The 23,831-nt window shown below is 43.7% G+C and overlaps 1 protein-coding gene across 4 annotated transcripts in view; it reads right to left on the bottom strand.

Moving 5' to 3' along the window:
* LOC148476927 (uncharacterized) overlaps nucleotides 1-23,831 on the bottom strand; it is a 160,754-nt gene that overhangs the window by 99,563 nt on the left and 37,360 nt on the right. For all 4 annotated transcript variants that reach the window (XM_088457511.1, XM_088457513.1, XM_088457512.1 and 1 more), the window contains exons 8-12: nucleotides 21,339-21,404; nucleotides 20,782-20,862; nucleotides 18,992-19,063; nucleotides 7,950-8,047; nucleotides 5,896-5,951 (exon numbers count right to left, since the gene is read on the bottom strand). In XM_088457511.1, coding sequence (XP_088313637.1) covers nucleotides 5,896-5,951; nucleotides 7,950-8,047; nucleotides 18,992-19,063; nucleotides 20,782-20,862; nucleotides 21,339-21,404 — 373 coding nt within the window. The remainder of the gene's footprint in view (nucleotides 1-5,895; nucleotides 5,952-7,949; nucleotides 8,048-18,991; nucleotides 19,064-20,781; nucleotides 20,863-21,338; nucleotides 21,405-23,831) is intronic.

Raw genomic sequence — 23,831 nt, 5'->3', positions numbered from 1 at the left:
AAATATGTTTTTGAGAACTTTAAAATAATTTTTTTCATATATATTGGCTGAGTATATCACGATAGTTCTATCATATATAGTGTTTGAGCCATGGCCTAATGTTATTGGATTATTTAAGGGTTCCTAGCTTACTGCGTTTTATGATGCATGTCAGTTATGTGTTTTCCGCTTTCCTCTTTTTATATGATGTTCGTTTATTGTTGATGGTTTATTCACAGTCACCATGGTGAGGGGATGACACATGTCGGCCACGCCCCCTGGGAGACGCCAGGACGCCAGCGCTGCGGCGCATTCAGTGACGTCTTCCGGCTTCTGTCAGGTATTTTTGACCCGGTGGAGTCACCATGGTGAGGGGATGACACATGTTGGCCACGCCCCCTTGGAGCCGCCGGGACGCCAGCGCTGTGGCGCATTCAGTGACATCTTCTGGCTTCTGTCAGGGATTTTTGACCCGGTGGAGTCACCATGGTGAGAGGATGACACATGTCGGCCACGCCCCCTGGGAGACGCTGGGACGCCAGCGCTGTGGCGCATTCAGTGACGTCTTCCGGCTTCCATCAGGGATTCGTGACCAGGTGGAGGTGAGCACGGGTGATACACTATATAAGGTATACATTGTACAGTTTTTTGTATCTTGATAAAAGGGTTGGTTCCCTGAAACGTTGATCTTATCTCAGTGTCCTGGAGATTTATTTTTCATACATGGACTCAGAGTGCCGTCCAATGCTGCTGTAGAAATATTAATTGGAGGACGGGCACCGAGCATGTTGAAGTGGATGGACATGTGTGCCGGGCATTCTGTGCTTTTTATATACATATATATATATATATATCTATATATATATATATATATATATATATATATAATAGAAAAACGGGCAAGTTCCAACAAAGAAGTAGAGGTAAGGAAAACCGAAGGAGTTCAGAGGGAGGGATGGGGATAACCATTGGGACTCGAATAGACTGGCATCAGAACATACAAAATATAAACATATGATGCGCTCATAAGGGATTCATATCTGTCTGAATTGCAAAATTTCAACCAGCCAAGCCATATCAAAGAATAGACCTTAAACTTATCAGGAGAAGACATAATTATGTTGTCCATCAACCGATATGTTTCTGTCCTCTGAAACCAATCAATAATGGTCGGGGGGAGGTAGACTTCCATCGCACGGGGATTACAGCCTTGGCTGCACTGTACAGATATTTCAAAAGAGATTTTTTTTTTTTGGACACAGATAAAGGCAAAGTAAGAAGGTTCAAAAGCCAAAATTCAGGCCCATCTGGGACATTCAAACCTAATATTTCACATGAGACTGAAATCACCCCATCCCAGAACACCTTCAAAACCGGACATGACCACCTAATACATTTTAGATAAAATGGACAGACATTGATACCATCGAGAGATGACCTAAAGATGAGTCTCAATACTAAGTATATTAGTGGAACTACTCCAAGATTTTTCAAAGATAGAATACTATACCGAGATCCCTCTCCCAGTTTTTAATAAGTGTTGGTACTATAGAAAAATTAAGAGTTTATAAATAGAGGATAATACATGAGAGGGAGAGGTCGGGGACATCACCAGCTGCTCAAAATGTAACGTATTCCGAGTCCCTGCAGAAAGAAGGTCTTTTGTTTGAAGAAAATGTTGTACCTGGAAGTACCGCTATATATCATTATGAGGCAAACTCCACTTAGAGTGAATGTCAGAAAAGACATTACTCCAGAAGGACTGTACAACTGCCTGATATGTAAATTGCCCGCCCTTATCCAATATTTAAAGGCCTAACTAGAGACACCAGGAGGGATTGCGGGGTTATCAAATAATGGAGTTAAAGGGGAATGAAAAGACGAGACAGAATCAAAACCCCTAACTCACTTCTATACCGTGAGAGTAGGACTCAGGGTTGGAAGAGAAACACTAAACAAACTTTCCAGCCAGGGCAAAGCAGTTAAGGGGGTTGTAAGAAGGATCCCTCAATAATCACCCATTGCTTAGTAGAACCTAGCCTGGACCAATCTAAGATTCTGGTCAGCATGCCAGCATCATAGTAGGTAGGTATCAAAATAGGGGAGTTGAAGTCAAGTTATTAAGTTTTATTATGTTTTATTATGTGATGTAATCCAAATCCATCCAGTGGAAAGCCCAGAACAGGCTGCCTTGGTCAAAGGTCTGCCTAGCGCACTCCACTGTGAGGTCCGACCTGTACCCCAACCACTCCATTAAGCATCCCAGACTAATTGCCAACCCTCTGTGAAGTTTTTATCCAAATCCATCTAGTGGAAGGCCCAGAAAAGGCCCCCCGGATCAAAGTTCTGCCCAGTATCCCTGGGTCAAAGTTCTACCCAGCATACACCAATGGGAGGTCTGACTGGGACCTTAACCCCCTAGTACATCTTCTGTGATTGATTGTTACCACTCTGTGAAGTTTTTGTCTAAATCCATCCAGTGGAGGCTCTGAACAGGCTTCTCAGGTCAAAGATCTGCACAGTGTACACTAACAGGAGGTCCAACTGGGATCTCAATCCCCTAGTATGTATTCTGGGATCCAAAGTTACCTCTCTGTCAAGTTGTTGTAAAAATCCACCCAGTGGAAGGCTCAGAACAGGCACCCCAGGTCAAAGTTCTGCCCAGCGGACACCAACAGGAGGTCCAACTGGAACCCTAACCCTGCCTTAAACCTGACCAGGATTCAACTTGATGACATCACATTGGTTTTATCTCAATAGGTGCAGGGGTGTCCGAATGCATAAGTGGACACACAAACAAAAAAACAGACCCATCAATTTTATATATTAGATAAAAGATCATGGCTATAATCATATAATCAATACAAAATATTTGAACATGTTCATCCAGTAAACGCTTTCCACATTTGTCGCTATGGCTCGCATGCTTGCAAAAAGTCTAAGGAGGAAATTTACTAAGCATCGGTTTGGGCAGATCATCTGCAGTTTTCACCTTCAAATGGTTGAATTTACTATTTAGAAGGTTGATTTTCAAATTGCCGGTGGTGTACAGCACTTTTGGGTTTCATAAATCAAATGTACTGTAGGCTAGCTCAAACTGCTTTTCGGGTTAAAGGAAACCAACATTTTCTGATGGCTGTAAAACTTAGAGAACTCTCTTGATTAGCTGATCATCTATGACATAGACTTAACTCATGTCAATAATTTAAAGTGCAATCAGAGATGCAAATAGTATTGAAAAATTAATGATAAAAATATTTAGAACTAAAGGTAGACAATTATTTATTAGCACAATAATTTTTAATACATTTTGGGGGGCATCAATCTTTATGAATCATATTACAAGGGGTACCAATATGTATTAATAATATAACAGTAGGAACCATTAATGTAAGAGGAGGAAGCAATATTTATTTTTAATAATATAATATGAGACACTAAAATGCGTTAATAATATAAATAAGAGATACAAATATTTATTAATAATATAACAGGAGACACTAATATTTTAATTGATATAATAGGAGGCACCAATATTTATTTAAAAAATAACAGAGGGCATAAATATGTATTAATAATATAACAGGAGGCACCAATATTTATTAATAATATAATAGAAGGCATCAATTTGAATTCATAATATAATAGGAGACAACTAATATTTATTAATAAAATAATAGGAGGCACCAATATTTGGTAAAAAAATATAACAGTATTTACTAATAATATAATGTTGCCACCAATATTTATTTACAATATAATAGAAGACACTAATATTTATCAATAATATAACAGGAGACAACTAATATTTATTAATAATATAATAGGAGCCACCAATATTTATTCATGATATAATAGAAGGCACTGGAGACACATATTTATTAATAATATAACAGGAGACACTAATATTTATTAATTGGATAAGAGATGGAACCAATATTTAGTAATAATATAATAGGAGGCAACAACATTAATTAATAATATATCAGGAGGAACCAATATTTATAAATAATATAACAGAAGGCACCAAATGTATTAATTATATAACAAGAGGCACCAATATTTATTCATAAATATAACAGGAGGAACCAATAATTACAAATAATATAACAGAAGGCACCAAATGTATTAATTATATAACAAGAGGCACCAATATTTATTCATAAATATAACAGAAGGAACCAATAATTATTAATAATATAGTAGGATACACTAATACTTATTAATAATAAAATAACAGGAAGCACCAATATTTATTAATAATAAAATAGGTGACACTTATATTTATTAATATTACAAAAGGAGACAGTAATAAACAGAATGGCAGTTGCTTGTAAGGAAGGGGTTATTCTGAACAAGAAAAAATGAGATTCTCATCCTACAGATGTGTCCTTGCTCATCATTTCTGTCACTGCAACTTATCATGACACACATGGCGCTAGTGGTGCACCCTTGAATGGGCATGTGCGTCTGTTTCTCACCCGCGATCCACAGGATGGCATAGTGCAAATGCTGTTGCGGCCTGGCATATTGTAGTGTACACATGCACGACAAATCACATGCCGCAATGCATTTGCATGTTTGCCGCATAGGTGGCAAAGATGAGCTTGGATACATCTGTAAATAGTATAAATAGCAATGCAGAGCTCTCAGTATATTTGCAAAAATATGGTAACCACCAAGCCATACCGAGGCATCTCTGTTTTAGTGGTTCTAACGCTCATGATAATAGCACCCACTTTGGGTCATACATTTATGTATTTTTTTATGTTTCATGATAATAGCACATATCTATACATAGTATAAAATAAAGTCCCTGGTAGGCCTCTGCCTGCCTGTTCAGCTATTCTCAAGAACCACTGGACGGATTTTGATGCAGTTTTCGCTATTCTATAGATTATTTGTGTAGGAAGATTTAGGTGTATGACACATTAATGTATGACGGGTGAGCGAGCAGTGACGGTTTTAGTGAAGCAAGTCAATGAAAAAACAGATGTCCGAGCACTTTCTTGGCTTACGCTGCCTAAACCATTAAAGATATATCACAACGATGGACTTTATATTTTACCATGTAAAGATCGATATATATTATCTGGTATCTCCAGAAAAATTTATGTACAATAAGCCCTGTTTACTGGTGCAAAAAGTTTTTCCCTATTTTTACCGTTCCTACTGTATTTCATTTTATGTGGAAAACTATTCATTAATTTCAAACAAGTCCAATTTCCGATAAGAGTCTGACAACAAATAAGGCACAGGGACAGACGCTTAACGTGGCTCAACGTGACCTTAGTGGAGACTGTTTTTCTCATGGACAACTTTACGTGGCCTTCATCAAAACTAAATGATGATGCAAGTATGTATTACCGCCGGCCTAAGCCTAAGCCCCCCGTTCCCGCAGCCTAAACCTAAGTCTCCCGGGGAGTGCCTAACACCTAACCCCCCCCCCGTAGCTGTCCGCGCACGGCTTACCTTCGTTCAGTATGCCGGGTGTCGGGTTCCCGGCGTAGGTCTAATGACAGGCGTCGTGTTTTCGACACCTGCCATTAGTACCTTGCCGGGATTTGACAGTCGAGAAGCCGGCGGTCAGCATTTAGATCGTCGGCTTCCTGACTACATCCCGTGGGAGGCTAAAGTCAACTAACCTTTAAAACAAACCCTAACCTGTATTTTACCAGATATGCCAAAAACTGCTGTACTATAGAACATAAACACTAAAAATATAACACAATATAACCTGATGCCTAACTCTAACCACATATTGCAACTTAATGATGATGAACAATATTTGTGTACTAACACCTTGTGGATTTACTTTATATATGTTTGTGTACATGTATACATTTTTATTTAATTTCTTATTATTTTTAGTTTATAGAGTTTATATAACTTATTAGTTTTATTAACTTGTCTTACCTGTATGTTTTCCCATTTATGAAAGGAATAACAACATAATCATCATCATCAGGGGCCTAAGATAATAATTTAATTAATTAATTAATGAAACAATCATTTAATTGGAAAAAAAGTAAATAAACACAATGGGTGTGATGCTGAATTGACCATATATGTATCCAAACTTTAAGCTCTAAAATTCCACATTTAAAAATAAAGTATGTACACCCTTTGCTCCAGGTTTACATCAGACATACACTCAGGTACAGTCATACCCAACAAATCCATAAGCACAAGCAAAGTTTTTTAACATTTGTTTTGGCAGCGAAAAATTGTTTTGCAATTAGGTTTGCTTTAAACAAAATACCCCTATAATGCAGTAGTTATAATACAAATATTTAGACAAATCACATGATACACAACCAATGAAGAAAGCGCCTATCAGCTTCAGAGGTGAATGTGCAAACCTCCAATCAGATGAGGCTAGCTAGACCTGAGAACTGTCTTGATGTACTAAGCTCTGAAAAGTGATAAACTGGAGAGAGATAAACCACCAGCCAATCAGCTCCCAACTGTCATGTTACATGCTGTCTTTGAAAAATTACAGTTAGGACCTTATTGGCTGGTCGTTCATCACTCTCCAGTTTATCACTTTAGAATTAGAATTAGGTAACCAGGCTATTACTGTAGTTTTACTACATTTGCAAAACTGGATGTGTCTAGGATGCATTTGGTGAATTTCCGGCAGCTGTCATCATTTTCATTATCCACAAGTCATGTCCCTTCAAAGGGGCCATCTAAGGGGCATTTTGTGACAACACAAACTAACTATATATTACCAGCGCCCTTAAACCCCGGTCCTGGCCAGCTTTATGTAGGAAGTTGTAAATGCCATTTGCCAGTAAAAAGACATGCTTCCTGGAAATATGGGCATGCAGTCTCTCTTATATTACTATAGCATACCTCTCAACAAGACCCTCTCCAGGAGGGACGCAATCAGGGGTGTTTTAAGAGAGGCGGGGGCACGTGTGCAGCCTCCGTTTGGGCCCCCTCCTCTCTGACGGCGGCTCAGCGGCACTGAGCACTGTAGATCCTGGCTTCATGCCAGAATCTACAGTGCAAATGCGGGTCTCCGGGAAAATGGCGCCTGTGCCTACTTTCCCGGGGACATCTTTTCTGCGCATGCGCAGATCACCCGCAAAATGGCCGCCATTTTCCCAGTGAGTGTTTGATACTCTACAGTGCCGGTCCGGCGCTCTATGGAGCAGCACTTCGGGAATCGGCGGAGAGGTAAGTATAATTACCTATTGGTGCAGGGTGTGCGGTGTGGGCCACCCTGGACCCATGTGCCAGTGTGCCCCGCACACCCTGCACCCATTATAGGTACACCCCTGCACACAATGCTCTGATCCTGGACTTCTCTGGTAAGAGGTGGGGCTGCAGCGCAGTTCAAAATTCTAATAGGGGAGTCACCTACTGTCATTTCACACACTGCCAAACATCACTGGCTGGGACTCACTGGCAGTTGGTGTGACTGCCCTATTTGAATATTGGACTGTACTGCAGCCCCACCCCTGGAGCCTCCACCAATCATAAATTACCAGGGAAGTCCAGGACCAGAGCATTGTGTCCCTCCTGGAGAGGGTCATGTTGGCAGGTATATTATAGGTTCCTTACTTCCTGCAGACTAGCCTGATGGCTCATTATTATACTGTCACTGTGTGACTGCAGTTATGTCAATAGACAATTACAGCCAGCAGGTGCTATAACACCTGGGAGACTTGATTTTACTTTCTTTTTTAATAAGGGTGTAAATACCTGCAGGAGTTGGGGAAAGTTACCTAATGGATTCACAAATGGTGACACTGGTATCATTTATTAATTATTGTATACAAAACATTCTATAAAATGTAAACTTTTAAAATACTTGTTTGTAATACTTCATGAAACATTCCACAGTTGATGAATCTGCTGTTAGTTTTTGTGAAGACCTTCTGGTGCGATATGTTGGATGGTGACTATTCCCATCCTATACATTCAGAATATGAAAGAATAAAACTAGGTATTGTTGTTACCTTGCCACAAAGCTTGCATTCCTTCTGACGTCTCTGTGGCTGAACCCAACTTCTGTGATGCGGGATGGTACTTTCACTGTTGAGTGGATTGTCTATATCTTAAATCACAAAAAAATACATATTTTTTATTTTATTTCTATATCAGTGGCAAACGCAGGATTCCTAGAGGGGTGTTTCCAAATGCCTGATATTAGAGTGAGTGTGACCAGTCCATGAAGAGGGCATAATGACCACTTATCCAGCTTTAATATGCACCATACAAAGTGTATTGTGTGTCATAATTCCAGCATATACAGGACCAGCGATCACAGTAAGCCATTAGATTTGGCAGTAGGTCCATCCTGTCTGAGCAGAATGTTTTTCTTCAGATGTGGGCATCATTCCAGAGCATTGGAGCAAGTCTGGGAGTCTGGGGGAGCGGCAGAAGAACCTAGCACTGCCCTGGACATATATATGTACATATTGGTCTCCTTATCTGTTGGATAGTGTATTATTATACAGTACAGTATTATACAGTATTAATAATTAACTCTATTGGTGCGCCCCTAGCCGTACATGTTTTCCACATCTCCTAGTTGGTGCACAGGTGTATATTTATTACTAGCTGACACATTTTAAAAGATCCACAGGTGGTGCTAATCATTTAATTTGTGATACTGAGAAGAATATGCAGCTCTAGTAACATTCTATTATATTACTATTTCTATTGTGGTCATGCTGTGTGCTGAGGAGGGGGGTTTCCAGGCAGAAGGAAACCCCCCCTGCATTTGCCTATGTATATTTTGGTTTAAGTTAGACAACCTGTCAGAATATTTGCTGACCGACAAAATGTGCCATGGTAAATAACAGTACCGACACTGTAAAATGTGTCCCTTCATGTAACTTGTTTATAGCCTCATTACCGCCAAGCTTTGATAAGTGGATACAAATACATACCTAGGAACATATTCGTGTTCATTTCAGAAACTTGATTTAAAATCAAAATATTACTTAATAAAAAGCAAAACAGCCATATTGTGTCCCACAATTGCCAATTTTATATTTTTCACTTATATGAGAGTTCCTGGAAGGGATAGAGTAGGGTCATTTTTTGTCATCATTAGGTCCGTTACCCTCCCCCACAGAACACCACTATGAGAAGGGGTCAGGGACAAGAAATGCTTCATTTTGTCCCCCACCTCACCCATTACAAAGTAACTGTGCTAGAGGGTGACCTTCTATCCCTACAGTCCATGGAGACTCCTCAAACGTTGAGTCCTCTAGACATTTTTTCAGAGTAGGTTAAATATGTTGTATACAATATTGAAAACAGGGATTAAGTACGACAGCTAGTAGTGGACCAGCTAATTCCTAGTTGACCTCATTTTGTCACTGATAAAGCCCTGGTCTCACCTTACTATGGCAGGCATACAGTTCAGCAGAGCAAAAACTTGACAGCTTCCCATGGAGTATTGAGGGAAACAGGGGATGGTAGATTTCATTAATACCTTTTCAGGGTGACAGACAAACAGGAACCAAAGTGCCCACTCCAGCACTGTCCTCATGGCCATTAGTACTTATTCCTTCCCTGGTTCCCACTTTGGGAAACTTAGGCTAGATCTGAGGCTCCTTGGTCATACTTCTTATGAGGAGATGATGAAGCAAAGGACTTTGTGCCCATTTCCTTCTGTATTTCCCACTGTGAGTGGCTCCACAAAGTCAGGAGATGAGGGGTTAGGACAGTTGGGTAAGATACTCAAGCGCAATAGCCAGTGATCATTTTTCCATTGGCAGAGATTAGTTCCCTCGTCAATATAACTCATTATATTCAAAATTTCAGGGACAGTTTTTGGCCACCAGGGGAGTTCCCTGTGAGGAGTTTGCCATGCCTTCAGCATAATTTATTTCATATGTGAGCTCCCCCTAGTGGTCAGCCTTATTATTACGTATAAGTAGAGATAGGCGGTTCGGTTTTGGCTCGGATCTTCCCACCAAGGTCGGATCACTGAACAAGGCAAACTGTAATCTTTCATAGACATCTAGGCACAGACGTCTGTGTAAGATGACGTTTTGTCCATATAAGATGATGTTTTGCCTCGTTCCGCCTCATTCTGAGATCTGAACTTGGTGAGAAGATCCGAGACAAAACCAAAACGCTCATCTCTGATTAAAAGTATCAGCTTTAATTTCTTAAAGCGCTGCAAAGTGTCCACTGTGCCGTATAAGGAATATACATAGTAACAGCGTAACATGACATATCATCAGTCCAAAACAGTGTAAACTGATCTATCTATTAACAACATACAGCAAAAGAATGACAGACTATATAAGAACAAGTACACAGGGCGTAGGTAAGACAAGACACAGTCTTGTAGGGCCAGATGGTGAGGAATGTGAAGATAAGAGCGAGGGTCAGTTCAGCACTTGTTGACCCGTGGACAATAAAATGAAGATGCATTAGGGGGGTCTATTGTGTGTTGAGCACTCTGAGACTTTTACTGTACATTTATTTACAGTATTTAATTTAATATACAATTTGTTCAATGTTAGATCAAATTGATAAAATTTCTAAATGGTCGCCTTAAAGTGCAGGTAATGTAGCTCCACTGGTTTTTCAAAACATTACTTTTATTAATTCATTTGAAATTTTTTTTCCTGCAAATGAAATATATTTAATAAAAAACAGTGGATAGATTAGGGCAAAACAAGAAAAATTGTGGTTAAAAATAAAATACAGTAAAGAGGCATTTGTTTTCTATACTGTATATCTAGTATCTTATTATAGGGCACAGGTTCTCAAACTCGGTCCTCAAGACCCCAAACAGTGTATAGGCCCCTATACATCAGCAATCTGAAAACCACAATTGAACAAGTTGATGATTTATTGCCCGATCTTAGGATTTCCCAATCTAGCAATCTGCGCCCATACACTACAGATCTTTTTCAGTGATTTGCAGATCGATTGCAGCAAACACAGATCTGACAATCTTGAAAGCCCCATCATTTTACTAGTAATGGTCTGCAAATCTGCTGATCATGGCCATACACTAGCAATCTACAGCCCCAATCCATCTGTGAAATCCAACATGTTGGACAATCTGATAAAACAATTCCATTCACTTTTTGGTTGCAATCTGCGATCTGTGAAGCCCATACATTGCAGATTTTTATACACAATCGATTGCAAATTGCAGAATTGCCACAATCAATTGCTGATGTATGGGGGGCCTTATGTTTTCCAGGTGTCCTCACAGAATCACAAGTGAAATAATTAGCTCCACCTGAGGATCTTTTAATATGTGTCAGCGGGTAATGATTACACCTGTGCACCTGCTGGGTGAACTGGAAAACGAGACCTGGGTGGGGTCCTGAGGACAGAGGGCCTAATTCAGACCCGCTCGTGAGCGCTGAGTGCTCACAAGCGGGTTGATGTTGGCCAAGTGCGCATGCGCACGACAGAGGCGGCTCCGTCGTGCGCATGCGCGAGACCCGAATAATGACGGCCAAGCCGTCGCTATGGGTCTCACACCAAAGGGGACGTGCTGTCGATGGTGAGTGACAGCACGCCCCCTTTGGTGGGCGTGCCGGGGGCGTGGCTGCCCAGACGGAGGCGTTCCCATGGGAATGCCTACAGTCTGGGGCCGGCCCCACTGACATCACAAGTGATGTCAGTGGGAGTGCTTTTGGCTCTTATAGAGCCAAAAGCACTCCAGGGCTTGCGGCCACGTGACCCTACCGCAAGGGTCTCGTCGCAAGCCCGATGGTCACGATGGTCTTGACTATCGCGACCATCTTTTTGGCCGCTAGCTATAGCTGTGGGTGGTCACACACAGCTATGCGAGCGGCCAGGTGGCCGCTCTGAAAACTAAGACGGACGGCCCTGATTCAGAGCGAGCGCTCTGTCAGAGCGTCCGGCTCTGAATCAGGGCCAGAGTTACGAGAACCACTGCTATAGGGGGTAAATTTACTAAAGTGAGAGTTTTTAGAAATGAGTTTTAGAAGAGATGTTGCCCATAGCAACCAATCAGATTCTAGCTATTATCTTCTAGAAGATGTTCGTTAAATGTCAAGTAGAATCTGATTGGTTGCTATGGGCAACATCTCTTCTAAAACTCATTTCTAAAAACTCTCACTAGGTGTATAGCATATAACAATCTTTAATATATTCTCCACTTTATTGCACAAGTGGGAAAGGGATTATAAAGCTCCCTTATATCTGAGCAGTAATATACAAGGTATTTTCCTTACAATGGGCCTTATTCAGAGATGGGCGCTAATGCGATCGCAGCTACGGTTTTGTATGCAAATCAGCTGTGACCAATGGCGTAACAAGGGTGTTTGGAGCCAAGGGCAAATTGGAAAATGGAGCCCCCCCTTTACGTGCGTGCACCGTAAGATGGGTGTGGTCACAAGGGGTGTGGTCACTGAAAAATGGGGTGTGTCAACATGACACACACCCCTTTCTTGTCACTGGGAACATTTCTTTCCATCTAGTGCCCTTATACAGTACCCCCAGTAGTGGTCCCCCTTATGCAGGCCCCAGTAGTGCCCTTATACAGTACCTCCAGTAGTGGTCCCCCTTATGCAGCCTCCAATTAGTTCCCCTTATACAGTGACCCCAGTAGTGCCCCTTATACAGTACCTCAGTAGTGGTCCCCCTTATGCAGCCTCCGATTAGTTCCCTTTATACAGTGACCCCAGTAGTGCCCCTTATACAGTACCCCCAGTAGTGGTCCGCCTTATGCAGCCCCCCAATAGTTCCCCTTATACAGGCCCCCAGTAGTGATCCCCCATATGCAGTGCCCCTTATACAGTGCCCTCTGTAGTGGTCTGCCCTATGCAGACCACCATTAGTGACACCCTTATGCAATGCCCCTTATACAGTGCCCCCTGTAGTGGCCCCCCTTATGCAGGTCCCCAGTAGCGCCCCTTATACAAACTCAGTCCGGTCAGCACTACACTGACGACAGTGACCCTGGCCGGTGATGCCCGCCCGCGCCTCCGGTCCGGTGGCGCCTAGGGCACGCACCCTGCTCGACCCCCCTTAGTTATGCCACTGGCTGTGACAATATGCTAATAGTTTCAATGATCACCCGAGCATAAGGACACCCACTGCTGCCTTCTCATCTGTGTGTTCCATCGCTTACCTGCGTAAATATCTGTAACATTGTTGCACACTGAGCAGCTATGTTGCCCTTGCAGAAGGTCTGACCAGCCGCAGACTCGGCAGCTCTGCTGACACATGGAGAGCTCTTGTGCTGCGTAGGAGATTGCAGTGACTAGTTTATGCACACCCATGTAATGGCGTTTAAACGGTAAGACACGTCTGTGATTTTAAGACCAGCCCCATCACCACCCCCAAACACTGACTGTGTGTCAATCACTTTGCGAATGGGTTCTCTGTGCATAATCGCAACACAAGCGCAGTGCGTGTTATACCAGGGGCAAACGCAGGATTTTTATGGGGGTTTTTTAATATATATATTTATATATATATTAGGGTTGTGCACCGGCCACTTTTCGTGTTTTGGTTTTGGATCTGGATCTTTCTTCGTGTTTTGGATCTGGATTGGTTTTGCCAAAACCACCCTTCCGTGTTTTGGGTTCTGGGTTTTGGATCGGTATTTTTTTGGAAAAAAAGCATAAAAGCAGCTAAAATCACAGAATTTGTAGGTTTTTCTGCTCCTATGCTATTATTAACCTCAATAACCTTAATTTCCACTCATTTCCAGTCTAATCTGAACACCTCACACTCACAATAGTGTTTTTATGTCCAAAAGGTTGCACCGAGGTAGCTGGATGACTATGCTAAGCGACACGAGTGGGTGGCAAAAACACGTGGCCCATCTCGGAGTGACACTGCAGTGGCAGACAGGATGGCAGTTTGAAAAACTAGGCCCCAAACAGTACATAATGCAAAGAAAAAAAAGAGGTGCAAGATGGAATTGTCCTTGGCCCTCCCACCCACCCTTATGTTGTATAAACAGGACATGCACACTTTAACAAACCAATCATTTCAGCGTCAGGGTCTGCCACACGACTGTGGCTGAAATGATTGGTTCGTTTGGGCCCCCACAAAACAAGCTGGCAATTAATCTGTCCCTACACAAACTGGCTCTACGGAGGCAAGATGTCGCCCTCATCCTCCTCATCCACCAATTCCTCACCCTCTTCAGTGTTGTGTACATCCTCACAGAGTATTAATTCGCCCCCTGCTGGAAACCACCACCACAGGTCCCTCTGTATGTTCTGGAGGCTGGTCTCCCTGGAAGAGTTGATAATTCATTTTTATGAACATCATCTTCTCCACACTTTGTGGAAGCAACCTCTACGCCTTTCGCTGACAAGGTTCCCGGCTGCACTAAACACTCTTTCGGAGTACACACTGGAGGGGGGGCAACTCAGGTAAAATAGAGCCAGTTTGTACTGGGCCCTCCAAATTGCTTCTTTTTCCTGCCTGTACAGGTACGGACTGTCTGACATGCCTACTTGGATGCTGTCACCGATGTAATCCTCCACCATTCTGTCAATGGTGACAGTATCATATGCAGTGACAGTAGATATGTCAGAAATTGTTGCCAGGTCCTTCAGTCCGGACCAGATGTCCAAACTTGGTCCTGCCTGCCCTGCACCACCGCCAGCGGGTTGCTTAGGATACCTAAGTTTTTTCCTGTCAACCCCAGTTGCGGGAGAAAATGAAGAAGGAGCTGTTGACGTGTCACGTTCCGCTTCAGCTGACAGTGTTTCCACCAGCAGGTCTTTGCACCTCTGCAGGCTTGTGTTGGCCAGAAAGAGAGACACCACATAGGATTTAAACCTAGGATTGAGCACGGTGGCCAAAATGTAGTGGTCTGATTCCAACAGATTGACCACCCTGGAATCCTGGCAAAGCAAATGAAGGGCTTCATCCACAAGTCCCACATGCCGAGCGGAATCACTCCATCTTAGCTCCTCCTTCACTTTCTCCAGCTGCTTCTGCAAAAGCCTGATGAGGGGAATGACCTGACTCAAGCTGGCAGTGTCTGAACTGACTTCACGTGTGGCAAGTTCGAAGGGCTGGAGAACCTTGCACAACACAGAAATCATTCTCCACTGTGCTTGAGTCAGGTGCATACCCCCTCCTTTGCCTATGTCATAGGTGGATGTATAGGCTTGAATGGCCTTTTGCTGCTCCTCCATCATCTGAAGCATATAGAGGGTTGAGTTCCACCGCGTCACAACCTCTTGCTTCAGGTGATGGCGGGGCAGGTTCAAGAGTGTTTGCTGGCGCTCCAGTCTTCGGAACGCAGTCGCTGAATGGCGAAAGTGAGCAGAAATTTTTCGGGCCACCCAAAGCGTCTCCTGCACGCCCCTGTCACTTTTCAGATAATTCTGCACCATCAAATTTATTGTGTGATCAAAGCATGGGACGTGCTGGAATTTGCCCAGATGTAATGCCCGCACAATATTGGTAACATTGTCAGATATCACAAATCCCCAGGAGAGTCTAAGTGGGGTAAGCCACTAGGGATCATTTCCCTCAGTTTCTCTAAGAGGTTGTCGGCGGTGTGCCTCTTACTGAAACCGATGATACACAGCGTAGCTTGCCTTGGAACAAGCTGGTGTTTCTGAGATGCTGCTACTGGTGATGCTGCTTTTGTTGCTGCATAAGGTGATACATCTACCCAGTGGGCTGTCACAGTCATATAGTCCTTAGTCTGCCCTGTTCCACTTGTCCACATGTCCGTGGTTAAGTGGACATTGGGTACAACGGCATTTTTCAGGACACTGAGGACACTTTTTCTGACGTTTCTGTACAGTCTCGGTATCGCCTGCCTAGTGAAGTGGAATCTAGACGGGATTTGGAACCGGGGACACACTACCTCCATCAATTGTCTTAATCCCACTGCACTAATGGCGGATACCGGACACACGTCTAACACCAGCATAGCAGTCAAGGCCTCAGTTATACGTTTTGCTTCAGGATGACTGCTGTCGTACTTCATCCTCCTCGCTAAGGACTGTTGGAGGGTCAATTGTTTAGTAAAAGTAGTGATGTTCCTACTTCCTCTCTGGAATGATGAACGACTCCCAGCAGCAACAGCAGCAGCGGCAGCAGTAGGCGTAGCAATGCAGGATCCTCCGGAGGAATCCCGGATAGGAGAGTCAGTGCCTACCCCTACTTATTTCACCTTTACATATGGTACATATGGCAAGACAGTTGTTGTCCGGATTTGGATAGAAATATTGCCAGACCAAAGAAGTGGAATGTTTGGTCTTCTGCCCAGGCATGACCGTGATGGGCTTTTTCATCCCACGGACAACAACTGTCTCCCCCGGAGCCTGATTTAAACAAACCACATCACCATCAGAATCCTCCTCGCCAACTTCCTCCTCAGCGCCAGCTACACCAGTATCCTTATCGTGTTGTACTTCAACAGTGACATATTCAATTTGCATATCAGCAAGTGGACTGTGGGTGCTCCTTTCAGCACTTGCAGAGGGCGTGCAAATGGTGGAAAGTGCCACCTCTTCCCGTCCAGTGCTGGGAAGGTCAGGCATCGCAACCGCCACCACACTTGGACTCTGCTTGGGGATTTGTGATATCTTCTTAGAACGCACAGTTCTTCACTGTGCTTTTGCCAGCTTAACTCGTTTGATTTTTTTAGTGGGATGAGGGCTTCCATCGTCATGTGAAGCTGAACCACTAGTCATGAACATAGGGAAAGACCTTAGCCGTTCCTTGCCACTCCATGTCGTAAATGGCATATTGGCAAGTTTACGTTTCTCCTCAGATGATTTAAATGTTTTTTTTAAGGTAATTTTCCTGAACTTTGTCATTTGGGATTGTATATGCCCTCTACTATGACATTGGGCATCGGCCTTGGCAGACGACGTTGATGGCATGTTATCGTCTATGTCATGACTAGTGGCAGCAGCTTCAGCACTAGGAGGAAGTGGTTCTTGATCTTTCCCTATTTTATTTTTATCGGAGAAAGTTTGGTCCTCCATTTATGTTATATTGATATATACATGCGGTTAAGGCGCACACAAACACAGAAAATAATTTTTTATTATTGTTGGAGACTAGTGCACTTTGTGGGTTACACCACCCTTTAAGAAATGAGCCAGCCGGCCCTTTACTTATGGGACACAGGCGCACACTTGGCGCTGCTCCTTTGTTGATGCACGTGCAGCTACAGTGCACACAATTCACAAAGACAGAAAAAAAAAGAATTTTTAATTTTTTGTGGAGCTCACTTTGGGGGTTACACCACCCTTTAACAGACAGATGCACGCTTGGCGCTGCTGCTTTGAGGATGCACGTACAGTGCACACAATGCACAAACACAGAAAAAAAATAATATTTTTTGGAATGCACTTTGGGGGTTACAGCACCCTTTAACGGATGAGCCAGCCGGCCCTTTACTTATGACACAGGCGCACGCTTGGCGCTACTTTGTTGATGCACGTGCGGTTACAATTCACAAACACAGGAAAAAAATTATTTTTTGCACGGGGGGAGCACCCCTGATGGACAGAGCACCCCCTGGACAACACTACAGCACCCCTTTAGGACTGGGACACTGCACAGGACTTTGGAGTGGACACAGACCCTATGGACAACTGACTGCACAACACAGACCAGCCAGCTCCTATGGACTTTGGAGGAGTGGACACAGCCCCTATGGACAACAGCAGCACAGCACAACACAGCCAGCCCCTATGGACTTTTGAGGAGTGGACACAGCCTCCATGGACAACAGCAGCGCAGCACAGCACAACACTACACTACACTACACAGCCCAGCCAGCCCTAACTCCCACCCTCCCTCTTCACTGTCCACAGCCGAGTGAGAAAATGGCACCGACGCGGGACCTTATATAGAATCCAAAACCCGCGAGACCCGGAAGGCGGGATGATGACCTTTTGCCTCGATTTCAGATCCTTGTCAGGCGGGAAAAGTCGAGCCTGACTCGGATCGGCCTCGGATCGGGGGGGCTCGGATTTCAGAAATCCGAACCCGCTCACCCCTAATATATATACATACTGTATACACAGTACACACACTTTCATATATATATATATATATATATATATTTTATATATATATATATATATATATATATACACACACACATATATATACACACACGTGTCAGACATAAACGCGTCTATATGTCACACATATAAACACCATGCTGCAGGTTGAAGATGGAGATGGGACCAGGCACCATGTCAATAAGCCCCGCCCCCTCGTGGCAAAATGCTGTGATTCGCAGGTCAATTGGAAGTGGGCAGAGCCAAATTATGCAATTCTAATTATATTGCAAAATATTGGCTCTGCCTCCTCCCCTTTGACCCACGAATAGCGTCATTTTGCCGAGATGGGGTGGGGCTTAATAGCATTGTGGTGCTTGCTTACCCCTCTGTCAGGGGGGGTTTCTGGGTACTCAGAAACCCCTCCTACGTGCGCTACTGCATACGTATGCACAATGGCAAACAATCGCTTGATCTGCGTAAAAGTTGCATTTGTCATGTGACTCTCTTATTTACTATCGCACCAGTAACCTTCCCAGTGTCTGCCTATTCATTCCTCCAGTTCCATACTTGTGAATATAGATGTAGCAGGATGATTCCTACATGTACATTTGGCAGAAAAGCCTTAGAATGAGAAGACTTTGAGAGTCGAGTGGTATACCATGTCGTCATTCATTATGTCGGCAGCATAATATCGACAAGGTCTGAATTGTTGACATCTAGAATGTTGACAGACAGAATATCGGAATTGGTATTTTCAGTACTGTACTGTATACTGTAATCAGAGCCACAATACACCTTAGTAAGGCTTTTGAAATGTTCCCACATCCAAGACTGCTACTGCGAATTAACCAAAAAGACTAAAACATCTTAATACAGTGCTGTATGTATGTAGTTTTGGCCAGAGAAGGTAAAGGTGAGACATGAGAGAAACTTTAAATACCGTAAAGTACATTGAGGGTTTTACTAAACTACATTACAGGAGGTTCTGCAGATATTCTTTAAAGGAAGAGAAGTAGTAGAACTCGCTGTACAGTACTTACTGGGTTGGTGATGGGGACTGGGAGCAGGCTCTTCCTCCTCCTCCTCCTGCTGCGGCTGGGGCGGTGAAGATACTGTGGAAGAAAACATGGTACTGTAAGTTTGCCTCAACCCAATCTGAAAAAAAAAATCTGTATTCCCCTTTAGCTGAAACCACAATAACACAAAAATACTGTACACAGAAATACTGTATTACACATGAATACCAATACAGTACTGTACACAGAAATACTGTATTACACATGAATACCAATACAGTACTGTAGAAGAATGATATGTGCAAAAATCAAAATACTGTAGTTATTTTTAATTGATTTCCCAATTTTTGATAATGTAGAGTATTAGAGGAATTTTGGGGTCTATAAAATATACAGTACTGTCAGGGGCGTTTCTAGAGAGGAGGGGGCCCATGTGCAGTCTCCGACACGGGCCCCCTCCTCTCCGCCCGGCGGCCGGTAAAGCACTGAGCCGGAGTTATATAGACTCTGGGCACTAGAGTGTGCCCAGAGTCTATAATGTATGCACAGGTCACCGGGAAAATGGCCACGGCGGCCATTTTTCCTATACTGCGCATGCGCAAACAACGGGAAAATGGCAGCCGCGGCCATTTTCCAGTCGTTTTACAGCATCGGACCCCCGTGCCGACGTGGGACTCCGGAGAGGTAAGTAATATTATGGGTGCAGGGTGTGCGGTGAGGGGCCCCCCTGGACCCAGGGGCCCGTGTTCCCCGCACACCCTGCACCCATTATAGATACACCCCTGAGTACTGTATATAGTACTGTAGGTTAGTTGGCAAACCTGAATACAGAAATACTGAGTCAGTGTGGTTTACAACAGAAGTACAGTACTGTATACTGTAAACAGAGCCACAATATACCTTAGTAAGGCTTTTGAAATATTCTCACATCGAGGACTGCTAATTAGACAAAAATACTGAGGGGTCTAGTTACTAAGCAGTGTTATGAGACAGAGTGAAAAGTGATAAGAGAGTGATAAGGTGCCAGCCAATCAGCTCCCAACTGCCATCTCACAGGCTGTGTTTGAAAAATGACAGTTGGGAGCTGATTGGCTGGTACCTTATCACTCTCTTATCACTTTTCACTCTGGGCCTGATTCAGACCCACTCGCGAGCGGTAAGCGCTCGCAAGCGGGTCGATGGTGGCCCAGTGCGCATGCGCACGACGGAGCTGGCTCTGTCATGCGCATGCGCGAGACCCGGATAGCGACGGCCAATCCGTCACTCCGGGTCTCGTACCAAAGGGGGCATGCTGTCGATGTTGAGTGACAGCACACCCCCTTTGGTGGGCGGGCCGGGGGCGTGGCTGCCCAGACGGAGGCGTTCCCATGGGAACGCCTACCGTCTGGGGCCGGCCCCACTGACATCACAAGTGATGTCAGTGGGAGTGCTTTTGGCTCTGTTAGAGCCAAAAGCACTCTTGGGCTTGCGGCAACGAGACCCTACCGCAAGGGTCTCGTCGCAAGCCCAATGGTCGTGATGGCCTTGACCATCGCGACCATCATCATGGGCCGCTCGCATAAGCTCGTTCAGAGCGTCTGGCTCTGAATCAGGCCCTCTGTCTCATAACACTGCTTAGTAACTAGACCCCTGTAAGTTCTAAATACCGAACTGTATGTAGTTTTGAACAGAGAAGGTAAAGGTTGGATATAAGAGAAACTTTCAAATACAGTAATGTACATCGAGGGTTTTATTAAAAAACAGTACAGGACGTACTGTAGATATTCTTAAAAGGAAAAGAAGTACAATAGTAGAACGTGCTGTACAGTACTTACTGGGTTGGCGAGGGGAGCTGAGAGCAGCATATTCCTCCTCCTCCTCTTCTTCCTCCTCCTCCTCCTCGGACGTTGAAGACACTATAGGAAAAAAATACATGGTACTGTAAGTTTTCCTAAACCCCATTTGAAAAAAATACATTTAACCACTAGGACTCCTTTAGCCGAAACCTCAATAACACAAAAGTACTGTACACAGAAATATTGTATTACATGTGAATATCAGTACAGTACTGTACACAGAAATATTGTATTACATGTGAATATCAGTACAGTACTGTACACAGAAATATTGTATTACATGTGAATATCAGTACAGTACTGTACACAGAAATATTGTATTACATGTGAATATCAGTACAGTACTGTAGAAAAATAACACGGGGCAACAGTGAAAATCTTTTCCACGTCAAAATAGTTAATTTTAATTGTTTGCTCAATTTCAGATGATATACAGTAGTAGGGCTATTTTGTTGGTTTCAATAATAGAATTCTTACCAGGAAGGGTAGTACAGTACAGTAGCATAAAGCACTGTACTGTACAGAACAGTACTTACTGGGCCATGTAGAGCTGCTTGGCCATGCCTCCTCATCATGAAGACATCGCAGATGATGATGACGTTCTGTGAAAAAACAAATCCTGTATATCCACAACTAATACTTTTAATAAGCATATAAAAATAATTACTAGTTTATAAGTAAACAAATTATTCAACAGAAACACACAATAGTCCCTGCAGGAAAAAAAAAACATTGTTCCCGAAGGTTGGGTATGAGATCCCGAGGGTTGGGTATGAGATCTCGGTCGGGATGCTTGCGGTTAGAATACTGACAGGCAGAATCCCGTGATTAAAGGTAAGTATGCTAACCCTAACCCCTAACAATCCCCCTAACCCTAATCCTTCCCTCCCGCAGCCTAACACTAGCTCTCCCCCTGCAGCCTAACTCTATCCCTCCGACTAGTGCCTAAACCCTAACCCGGAACATAATTCCCAACCCTAATACTTACCGTCGGGATGGCAGCGGTTGGTATTCTGGTGCCGTGATTCCGACTGCTGCCGGGATTCCAGTGCCAGTATTCTGAGCACCGTTGGTAACTACATCCCGTCCCCGACAGGGTAAAAACAATCCATGCAATATCCCCATATAAGTAAAAGACAAAAAATACAGAATTTGGGACACTTTTGGAACTTTAATTTTTGATCAAAATAAAAGCTCCAGGGCTTAAGTGCCACCAATATGTTTCCATCTCCCATTGCCATTGATAGAGTAAAAAAAAAAATACAATGGCCCTATATGGAAAAAACTCACGCAATTTTCCATCCTGCAGGAAAAAACACACACTAACCCCATGTACTTAGTTGCTAATTTGTGTATCAAGTCATACATACAGTAATGCAATATGCAAAAAAAAATAACTAAATGAATAAATAAATAAAAGTATACTGTACCTCTCAGTAGGCAGGCCCTCAGCCTGTTCAGCCTGGGTGCCTCCTGGGGGTACCAGGTCGCCTTTGGAGTCACCTTATACTCCAGTCCTGGCCCAGTCTGGGTTCAGTTTCGTGGCAGGCATTTAAATATGACACAAAACAGAGAATGGTGTAACTTGCGCGATCAGTCCAGCAGCTAGAGTCCAACCCAAAGGATCACCAACCCTTTTCTATTAGCATACATACAACATGGGTGACCTTCCCATTTTGTTGTATGTAGGCATTCAAATATGACCATCACTTATTCACATTATTCGCCAGAGGCCTATCTCTCTGCTTTACCAGGAAGTAAAGCTCCCTCTGGGAGTAAGGTCTCTGATTGATGGTCAGCCATAGTAGCCAATAATGATGTTAGTATATATACAGCGTCAATGTCGCCATGACGCCAACACTGACAAGAGGCTGTCACTGTGGAGCATACCCCTGCTTGGTTTGTTTTCATCTGTTAGCGTTGCCCATAGCATTAACACATTGCAGCCACCTACAGTATTTAGCTGCTGCGCACCCCTCTATGTGTTACTAATTTTGGAAGCTCAAACAACAGCTCAAACTACAGATGGGCCCAGCTGCATTGTTGCTCATAGTGCAGCGAGTCGCGCCATGCGTGGTGCAAGATGCCTTCTCGCAATCAGGCAGGCGGAATAGCATCTCCATTCAATCCTATGGAGACCACACTCCTGTGATCGGGGTTGCACGAGTGCATCTCCATAGGTTTGAATGGAGATGCAATCCTGCAATTGTGGATATGCCACATGGCACATAGCGCGATTCGCGGGCATGTTTAAGCTGCAATCGGCAACAAACTAACTGGGCGCATCTGTATAGGCATGTCCGAGGAAGTCATGATGGGAAGAAGCATTGTACAGATCATTATAATCCGTGCATGATTCTTAAAGGCTAAGGGGTCTATTTACTAAGCAGTGTTAGGAGACAGAGTGAAAAGTGATAAGAAAGTGATAAGGTACCAGCCAATCAGCTCCCAACTGTCATTTTTCAAACACAGCCTGTGAGATGACAGTTGGGAGCTGATTGGCTGGCACCTTTTCACTTTCTTATCACTGTTCACTCTGTCTCCTAACACTGCTCAGTAACTAGACCCCCTAAGAATCAAAAAATAAAAAATGGAGTGGGGTCCCCTTCTAAATCTGTAAACGGTCCTGGACCTAAAGCCTGGTCTTGTCCTGAAAAGATTGGGGGGAAACAGTGTGGGGTTCCCCCTATTTTCCATGAACCAGTATAAGGCTGAACCAGCTGGGGTGGTAATGGCACAGCAGGGAGACACAAAACATGTGGTCCCCCTGCCAAACCATTAATTAGCAATAAACTGGTCAGCCAGAAGAATAAACACAGTCACCACCGGGCACCAGCCATGAAGGGGGCACACTAACCTCCATTATTCCAGGTTCTGCTGCAGGCCCCCCTGAGCAGGAATAAGCAGGGAGCCCAAGGGTCATGTGCCACGGTTCTCCCTCTCCCAGGGACCCTACCCTGCAGTTGGGTCTCTAGAGATGGATCTCCAGCAAGGAAACTGCACCAATGTACATAAAAGGGACAAGGCAG

The sequence above is a fragment of the Taudactylus pleione genome, unplaced genomic scaffold (genome assembly GCF_031769625.1).
Source record: "Taudactylus pleione unplaced genomic scaffold, aTauple2 ptg000762l, whole genome shotgun sequence".
Lineage (NCBI taxonomy): Eukaryota > Metazoa > Chordata > Amphibia > Anura > Myobatrachidae > Taudactylus > Taudactylus pleione.
Note: the sequence above shows the minus strand (reverse complement) of the source record. Positions and strands in the feature narration are given on the sequence as shown.